Source organism: Trachinotus anak, unplaced genomic scaffold, assembly GCF_046630095.1.
Source record: "Trachinotus anak isolate AG129_WGS33_773 ecotype Australia unplaced genomic scaffold, CSIRO_AGI_Tana_v1 ptg000028l, whole genome shotgun sequence".
In the NCBI taxonomy this organism is placed as follows: domain Eukaryota; kingdom Metazoa; phylum Chordata; class Actinopteri; order Carangiformes; family Carangidae; genus Trachinotus; species Trachinotus anak.
Window position 1 is genome coordinate 4,733,051 of NW_027273879.1, and position 8,631 is coordinate 4,741,681.

The 8,631-nt window shown below is 43.1% G+C and overlaps 1 protein-coding gene across 3 annotated transcripts in view; it reads left to right on the plus strand.

Annotated features, from left to right (window-relative positions):
* cdk5rap2 (CDK5 regulatory subunit associated protein 2) overlaps nt 1-8,631 on the plus strand; it is a 31,866-nt gene that overhangs the window by 22,624 nt on the left and 611 nt on the right. For all 3 annotated transcript variants that reach the window (XM_071466190.1, XM_071466191.1, XM_071466192.1), the window contains 14 exons: nt 511-562; nt 2,316-2,479; nt 3,285-3,632; nt 3,763-3,888; nt 4,040-4,156; nt 4,373-4,562; nt 5,376-5,497; nt 6,102-6,317; nt 6,434-6,523; nt 6,617-6,879; nt 7,008-7,157; nt 7,246-7,384; nt 7,591-7,637; nt 7,758-7,812. In XM_071466190.1, the coding sequence (XP_071322291.1) occupies nt 511-562; nt 2,316-2,479; nt 3,285-3,632; nt 3,763-3,888; nt 4,040-4,156; nt 4,373-4,562; nt 5,376-5,497; nt 6,102-6,317; nt 6,434-6,523; nt 6,617-6,879; nt 7,008-7,157; nt 7,246-7,384; nt 7,591-7,637; nt 7,758-7,812 (2,079 nt within the window). The remainder of the gene's footprint in view (nt 1-510; nt 563-2,315; nt 2,480-3,284; nt 3,633-3,762; nt 3,889-4,039; nt 4,157-4,372; nt 4,563-5,375; nt 5,498-6,101; nt 6,318-6,433; nt 6,524-6,616; nt 6,880-7,007; nt 7,158-7,245; nt 7,385-7,590; nt 7,638-7,757; nt 7,813-8,631) is intronic.

The window sequence follows — 8,631 nt, forward strand, 5'->3', positions numbered from 1 at the left end:
CTAACCCTGACCCTAACCTTAACCTAAACCTAATTCTAACCATAACTCTAAAACCAAGTCTTAACCCTCAAAATGTGATTTTAAGGTGTCTCAAAAAGTGAGGACCGGCCAAAATGTCCTCACTTTCCCAAAATGTCCTCACTCTGTTAGTAAAATACTTTTTTTGGTCCTTACTATGTAGCAAGTACAAGTACACACACACACACACACACACACACACACACACACACACATGCACACACACAGAACTCCAGCCAACCAACATGCAAATAAAGAATAATGTTGGGATCTCTAACAACTGACCGTTGTGTGACTGGACAATAAAAAACCCACACTTAATCTCAATATTTAGTAAAAACTAAGACAGGAAAGAAGGTTTTAGTCATGTGAAAACAGACTTATTATGGTTTAATAAAGAGGAAGCAGAGAGAGATGAACACAAAGGAGCAGTCATTTGAAACTGATTTTTACAGGCAGGTCTTTGACAGCGTCTTTTCCTCTGTCTGCTAGGAGAGACTCATCTGGATAATGAGGATGTGGCGGCTCTGGAACTGTCTCGCAGGTACTGAAACTCACTCATTGTTGACATCTTGTGGTAAACAATTATTTATAATATTTACATCAACGAATCCATCTTAATTTTAACTTGATACTTTAATAACATGCTTAAAAGACTAGTTCAACATTTTTGGGAATGCGCTCACATGCTTTCTGGCAGAGAGTTAAACTGCCAGTTGTTGTCTATACACTTTTGTCATTAAACAGAGCTTGGTTAGCTATACACTCCTGTTTCCAGTCTTCGTGCTAAGCTAACTGTAGCTGTACTGTCTGTAGCTTCATATTTGGTGTACAGACAAGTTGTATCATTCCTCTCTTTAAGTCTCTGTCAGAAACCATGTAAGCTTATTTCCCAAAATGTTGAGTGAATTAAGTTTTCCTAGGTATTGCACATGAGTCTAAATGCTATAGTTTGGTTAAGCTTAAGAAATAAAAGAGAATCACACCATTGGCTTGTATTTTTTCATATTTGATAATCAGCAACTGTGCTAACAAATCATTTTTACTAATCACAGTTTCAATGATTGGTTTTTATTTTTGACCTCATCATCAGTCATGATTTCTGCGCCCAGGAAACTATTTTTGTCTGTGCTGTGAATGAAGCATTGCTCCTGTTGTTCTGGCTGTGCTGTGCAGTGTCTTACTGCAGGTTCAACCTACCTCATATTTCTTCATCTTTTTTTTTTTGGGTCACAATTCTACATATTACTAATTGAGATTTGAGGGTCATTAGCTGAGCTGTTTTAATGATGTTTGTCTCCATGACCCCTTTAAAGACCTGCCCCCACCTCCGGCCAACCAATTGCCTTATAACCCCCTGGGCGCTACATGTGATGCGATTTTGAATAGCGTCCTGCTGTTGACCTAATTTCGTCTGTGTGTCAACCAAAACAATAAGGTCACACGGCCCCTAACTGGGTCACTGGTGTCTCTCAGACATCAGGACATTTAACAAAGAACACACACAACACATGTCAATTTTTATCCATTCATGTCCTTCACAATTCAAACATTATCCTCCAGAAAGCAAATTAATTAAAGAGGTTTGTATTAAAAGCCAAGACAAATACGTTGGACAAAATTGGAATTTATTTATTTATTTTTTTTGACACAGTAATATTGTCTTTAACATTCCTTAATGATGTGAACATTTAATACATTTTTCAACAGCACTTTTGTATCTTTAGATTAGAAATTCAAGCTGCTCATAGTGACATACGTTCATCCATATTATTACTGATGGGGGCAGTCATGGGAAGCTTCAGCATGGATCAGAGTCACTGCTGTCCCATGAGGAGAGCATGAGAGATCCTCCTGACAGCCCGGCTAGAATCCAGCAGGAGTTAGATAATCTGCGTCTGGAGCTAGAGGGCGAGAGAGAGCTGCTGCAGCAGAACATCAGAGTCCTGGTCCAGCAAAACCTCACCCTGGCTGAATGCACCAGGGAGCAGCTGGACCTGTGAGTGGGTTTGATGCAAACAGACCGCATGCCGTTTGCTGTGAACTCCTCCTCCATTATTTCCCAGCTGAGTGTTTCCACTGAAACTTGTAAGACCTCTGGTTGGAACCTTTTTTTTAGACTCTGTGGTCTTTCAGTTATATCTCTTTTCTGGGTGCTGTTCCTCAATCTGAGTTTCGCAGTGTTTCGCCCTCCATAACCCAATGATGTCATAGACAAAATCCAGCTGTTGGGTGTTCTTAAAAACTTGACGTGACTCATTCCTCCTCCTCCTCTTCTCCCTCCTCCTTGTCTCCAGGTTGGCTAAAGAGCTGCAGGAGAAGAATCGTCTCATCCAGAGCCTACAGAACCAATTCAGAGGCCAAAGTCCCAGCAGCCACCACAGCTCTCACTCCGATCTGTACCACTCAGACAGGACGTCTTCCTCCTGCCACAGCACACAAGGTGGCAGTCGAGCTCACAGTAAGCATTTCCAGATGCAATCCTTAAACATAGTCTTAATAATGGGATTTATTTGTGAGTGGGTGTGAAAGCCAGGTCCAATTATAATGTTATGTGTCACAGGTGTTAGGCCCAGCCAGGTATAGTGTGCACCAGACTAGGATTAACTCTGTTTGCACCATTAAAAATGCATATTTTTCCCCCTTTCCTTGCCTCAGTGGCATGTCACTGAGATTACCTGAGTCCTTGTCCACTGCCTGGCGAGTCTAGCCGCAGCCTGTAACGGCACTTATTTTCCACTCAGATCCATTCTGTTGCAGTGAAGCGTCCCGCACGACAAAGCACACGGGCCAAGGGCAGAGCAGGTGTCCGGTTTCAGTCCACCTCGGCTTAAAGTTGCATTATTCAGTGGCACGTATCCGGTTCAATCTTCAAATTGTGTTTCCCTCGGGAAAAGAGACAGTGAGGGCTGTTACAGAGGGAAGTGAAGCATGTGGATATGTGAGAGGTCCTGCATGGGGGCCTGTTGACCCAAACTCACACTCACCTCTTCGGCTTCTGATATTTCAGTGGTCATCTTGATCTGCAGCCACTTGTGTTAGCATGCAGGCTATGGATGACATTGTGATTTACCAACTATAATTCCTAAAGCATAAACTATTAATTTAACAATTTAATGCTGAGTGATGAGGGGAAACAAAAATAACGATGTAAAAAGGCTTTAGACAACAAACGATGAATAAATGGAAACACTGAACACTGAATATCTGTTTTTTACATTTTCATTGTTAATCTGTTTACCTGTCGTTTCCCTGTATATGTTTAGGCCAGCGACACCCCTCTGATTGGTCGGGAGCAGCTGCTGCACCTGTAGGTGGAGCTCAGGAGGAAGGTGTGTCCAGTCACAGGGACACTGCCAGCAGACTGCAGGGCCTGCAGAGGGAGAACGGGCGACTGCAGGAGAGGCTGAGAAGCAGCGAGGAGCTTAACACCACCCTGCGCAGTGAACTGGACCTCCATCGCTCGATTATGGCCCAGAGCAGCTCCCACCATCAGGAACAGGATCAAGGCCACGACCAGGAGTTGTCAGGGCCTCACATGGAAGCACATAAAGGAGACGGAGACATCACAGCAGCACAGAAGTCTGCCGAACAGCCTCGCACGATGAATTCAGGTAAATCAGGATATCTCTGCCTCTGCTGCTTAGATTTTGACTGGTATTTTTTAAAATCTGTTTTATGTAAGTGCAATGCTAAATCGCCTTAAACTACTTTGATTCAGCTTTGTGCATGTGTGTCTGTCAGACCTGTTGGCAGAACATCTACAGGAGATCCGAGCTTTGCGACAGCGCCTGGAGGAGAGCATCCGCACCAACGACCGTCTCAGGGAACAGCTGGAGAAGAGACTAGCTGAGGTGGAGAAAGACCCAGGTACACACCTAACCTCGACCACCGTCCTAATCCCTCTCAGTCGTTGTTACTGGTTGGAAATTCAGCACACAAAATGAGAATAGAATTTCTCTCATCCACTATGCTTCTGCTCTTATTTGCTGACTGGTGAGTGTGTGTATCCTTGGTTCAGCAGCCACCAACATCTTCATCCATGGTAATGAGGAGCAGGGTCAGCTGGCTAATGAGGTGCGATTTCTCTGGGGACAAAATCAAGCCCTGAAGGAACAGCTTAGCTCAGGCTCTAGAGGTAAAACAAACATTTTCTTACAAGCAAATTTTGAACACACACTTTTTTCAGCCAACAGACGTAGAGACACAATATTCTTCCAAATTCCAGTCCATTCTGTCCAGTGCTGTTTTTTGGTGCCCTAAGAGTCTGCCTTTACCTTTATCAAATACATACACAAATATATCACTCATATGGTGCTTAACACTAATTTACAAATGCTTTTATTTCCTCTAGACAAGCAGAAGGAGAACGAGAAGCTACGGGAGACTCTGGCCAGGCGGACGGCCAAACTGGAGCAGAGCAGGAAGGAGTCTGAAGCTCTGAGGCAGGAAAATAGTCGACTTCAGGAGAAGCTGGAGCACAGCAGCCAGGAGAACTCAAAGCTGCAGGATACACTGCACTACAGCAAAGAGGAGCTACACAGGTACACACACACACACACACACACACACACACACACACACACACACACACACACACACACACACAGGCAGGTAACAACAGTGCATCACTACCACAACAAGCACACATCTAAATGCTTCCCTGCAGTACACACTTAATGTCATTACAACTCTCCTCCATGCAACCTGAAACTACACAGACTGCTAATTACCATTATAAAGAGTCATTATTATCAGTATTATTCCAAACTATTAGTACAACTCAGAAACATGAGCTCATCCATGAGCACACACATGCACACCACCATAATGATGGTATGTGACCTCTGGCCCCGAGTCCTACTAACACAGTTGAGTGAGGCTGACACCCGAGACCTGGAGTCCAGTTTACTGTCAGATCACTTCTCCTCTCGCTTTCCTGTCACTCTGAGTGTGTGTAGCGTTGTGTACTATATATATACACAATATCATTGTTTTAGTTTTTTACTCACTAAATACCGACTTTTCTAAAGAAGCAGGTCAGTTTAACTCGAGGTTTACTATGATTTTATGTCCTCATGCATATGAAAGTGTTTCCTGTTATAAGGAGAAGTTTCGCACTTTGAAAATCCTCCTCATTAAAGAAATTGTAACTACAGGCAGTATGGTTGGAAATGTTATGTCTAAAAACAATAAAATAGATACTCAGACAAAATGGAGCCCTACATATACAGTACATGACTTATTTAATAGTAGATACTTTTTATGAATTGCCGTTCTTTGTGATAAGGTAGCATGTTTTGTTTTCAGCCGTCTGATCACTGAATCTTGTGTTCTTTCTCTCTGTGTGTTTCCAGGTTGCAGTGCGAGGTGAAGCTCCAGAGGCAGCAACTGTCCGACTCTCAGCACCTCCTCCAGTCACTGCGAGTGGAGCTGCAAGTTCATGAAAAGATCAAGACTGAAGTACAGAAACACAACGGTACTGCATGTTTTTTTTGGTTTTCTTTAAAAGTGCCTGCTGAAAATTTGAAACATAAATTAGAATAGAGTGATTGATTTCAAACATTAGCAACTGCTACAGATCATCTCATCTGTACCATGTTTTAATTGTAATTTTCCCAGGATTTGTAACTATTTCTGTCTTGGAATTGGGGTCAGTTTTTTATTATTGTTACTGTTATTGTTGTCTTTTGTATAATTATGCATTTGACACAATAACGGTGGCTTGATGACTGTTTTGTAAACCTAAAAAGCTCTGCACTCTGTCAGGTTTGGAGCAGTGTTCTGGGGCACTGAGTAATAGATGCAGAGATGTTATTTTCCATTTCACAGAGTAATCACAGGTTAGCCCTGAAAAATACATGAACAAATCAACATGACGACATTTGGTCTCCTAAATCTAGCAACTGGAGAGAGTAAAATACCAAGCCGAGGTGGTAAATTCTTAAAAACAAGAAAATACAACTTTAGCTTTTCCCCTCAGTGACGTTTATTTAATAAGGAGTTGGACAGATGTAAATCATCACTGTGCCTCTGTTTTTCTGTAACACTAATGAGATTGTTTCCTTCATTGAACCTCGAAGCAGAATCCAGTGAGACGACCCAGGAACCAGCTCCCGTCCCTTCCTCCGGCTCAGTGGACCTGAGTGAGCTGCTGTTGGAGATCAGACACCTGAGGCTGCAGCTGGAGCGGAGCATCCAGACCAACACGGCTCTGCGCCAGCGGCTGGAGGAGCAGCTGCTCAGAGGACCCAACCGCTCCGAAACCATCAACATCAACTACCTGCTGTCCTCTCCAGGTAAACGCAAGGCACAGACGCACAGGCTAATTACCTGTGGCACATATACAAAGACATGTAAACACACACGCAGGAATCTGCCAGTCATGTCAGTGCGGGTTTTACATTTGTCTTAGATGAAGGCGGCAGGTCACCCGGTCGTGAAGGCTGTGATTCTCTCCGTCACTCATTTCAGTCCCACAACGAACACTCCAGTGCTCTCCACAGTAAGAAAACCTCATTAGATTAGGCACGATGTTTAATTATAGTAGTAAATACAAACCCAGTGTTATTCAGCATATATTAAAACACTTTTTCAGATGAGAAACGTCGTGCTCATTCAGAGGTGGACGGTGGCTCCTTCAGCAGCAGCTCTGGTGACAGTGTCTCCGGCGCTCCTTCTCGCCTGGTGCCCGGCCACAGGATGTGGGCCAATCGCAACGGCCGCCATATTTTGGGCCTGATCGAGGACTACAACGCCCTGCGCAAACAGATCTCAGAGGGTCGGAAGCTATCGCACAGCATGGACACACAACTGCAGGATTGTCTGTACGCACTCAGGCAACAGGGCTTTGACAACAAGGTATGGAAAACAATCGTGGTTTCGATGTTTTTAGTTGCAGTTCGTGGTGTACTGACTGATAGTAATGGGAACACAGTAGATGTGTAACATATTGTCAACAGAGTTCATGACGTTGTTGTTCTTCATAGGTGATAGAACAGCAGCATCTGAAGACTTTGTCCAGCAGTGTGAACACCATGCAGCAGGTGTTAGAGGAGGCTGGTCGACTGCTCAAACTGGTGTGGAGAGTCTCTCTGCCAGCTGGTAACACAGCAGGGGACAGTGGCAACAACCAGCAGGTAAACATGCTCAAACACACATCGTTTGTAGGCTGTCCAGTGAAGTATCCGCAGACCAAACCTTTATCCTTTCACTCTCCGTCGTCAGGATGAGCTGCTGAAAAATGAGATAGCCAGGCTGAAGAGCAGGCTGTCACAGCAGGAGAGGATGCTGAGCGGGGCCGTTAAACGCCTCCGCACCACCAACCAGCTCAAAGAGGGAATGGAGAGGGTCATCATCGATCAGTGTATGATTACTTTAGTTTCCTTTATTAGCTTATACTGTATACTACACCTGAAACTATTACTACAAATATTGTCTGCTTCTCGAATGAGAGGAAATGTGACTCACTGTAAACTGAATATCATTTTCTAGACTAAACAATTCATCAGAAAAACATTCTACAAATTAATAGATTGAGAAATCTGACTTCATATTCTTCTCATTATGTAGTGTCTCTAACCCATGGAGTGTTGAAGAAAGCCAGAGGGAACTTAGAGGTGAGTTTACACAAACAGGCAATCCACACTTAAAATATCACACTTTGTAAACAGTCAACTGCTCTCCTTCAGTGAATCACTCTTCTTTTCCTTCTCGTCCTCTATGTGAAATAATGATAGACAAATTACTGTACCCTGTTTGGCCTGAAAGGCCTGTCTGGAGCACCAGACGAAGGTTAGTGTGGTTGAGGTGCAGGCTTTGACAGTGATCTGATGCATGAAGTTCTTGAAATTTGGTTTTAGCTGTTGCATGAGGAAAATACCAAACAGTCATGTAATAAATCCTTCTGTTCATACCGCGTCCAAGATAGACACAGTATGAATTGCATAAGGATTTAGCTCGCTGTACCTAATAAACTGGACATTTATATGTTTTATATGTTATTGTGTTTGAGCGACTGTTTGGAAAAATCTGCAGTTATAATGCATGATAAGGTCATTGTACTTGTCTGAGGCATTTTTAAAGGAATAGTTTGACATTTTTGGAAATATGTTTATTCGCTTTCTTGCTGAGAGTTGGTGTGACTGTATCTGAATGAGCAAATGAAGCTACATCCAGAAGATGGTTAGCTTAGCATTAAGACAGGAAGCTGGGGTGGAAACAGCCAGCTCTGTCTGAAAAATAAGAACCCCTAAAACTTGTCATTTCATACTTAAAATTCAAAACAGACTCGATATAACATTAATGTGTTTATTAATGTTATATCACATAGCTGGACTCACTGTTTCCTGTTTTCAGTCTTTATGCTAAGCTTTCCACCTCCTGGCTGTAGCTTCATATTGAATAGACAGATGTTGGGAGTGGTATCAGTCTTCTCTTTCAACTCTTTGTGAGGAGGCAAATTTTCCAAATGTAGAACTTTTCCTTTAACAGGTTGTCAGATGCATGTGTCTGGCAGCAGCTGTAAGAGCTTGTAACATTTCTGTATTTTCAGCACCAGCTGGTTTTATCCTGCATGTCTGAGGCTAAAACTAAAAGTTTCTCTTAGTGCCT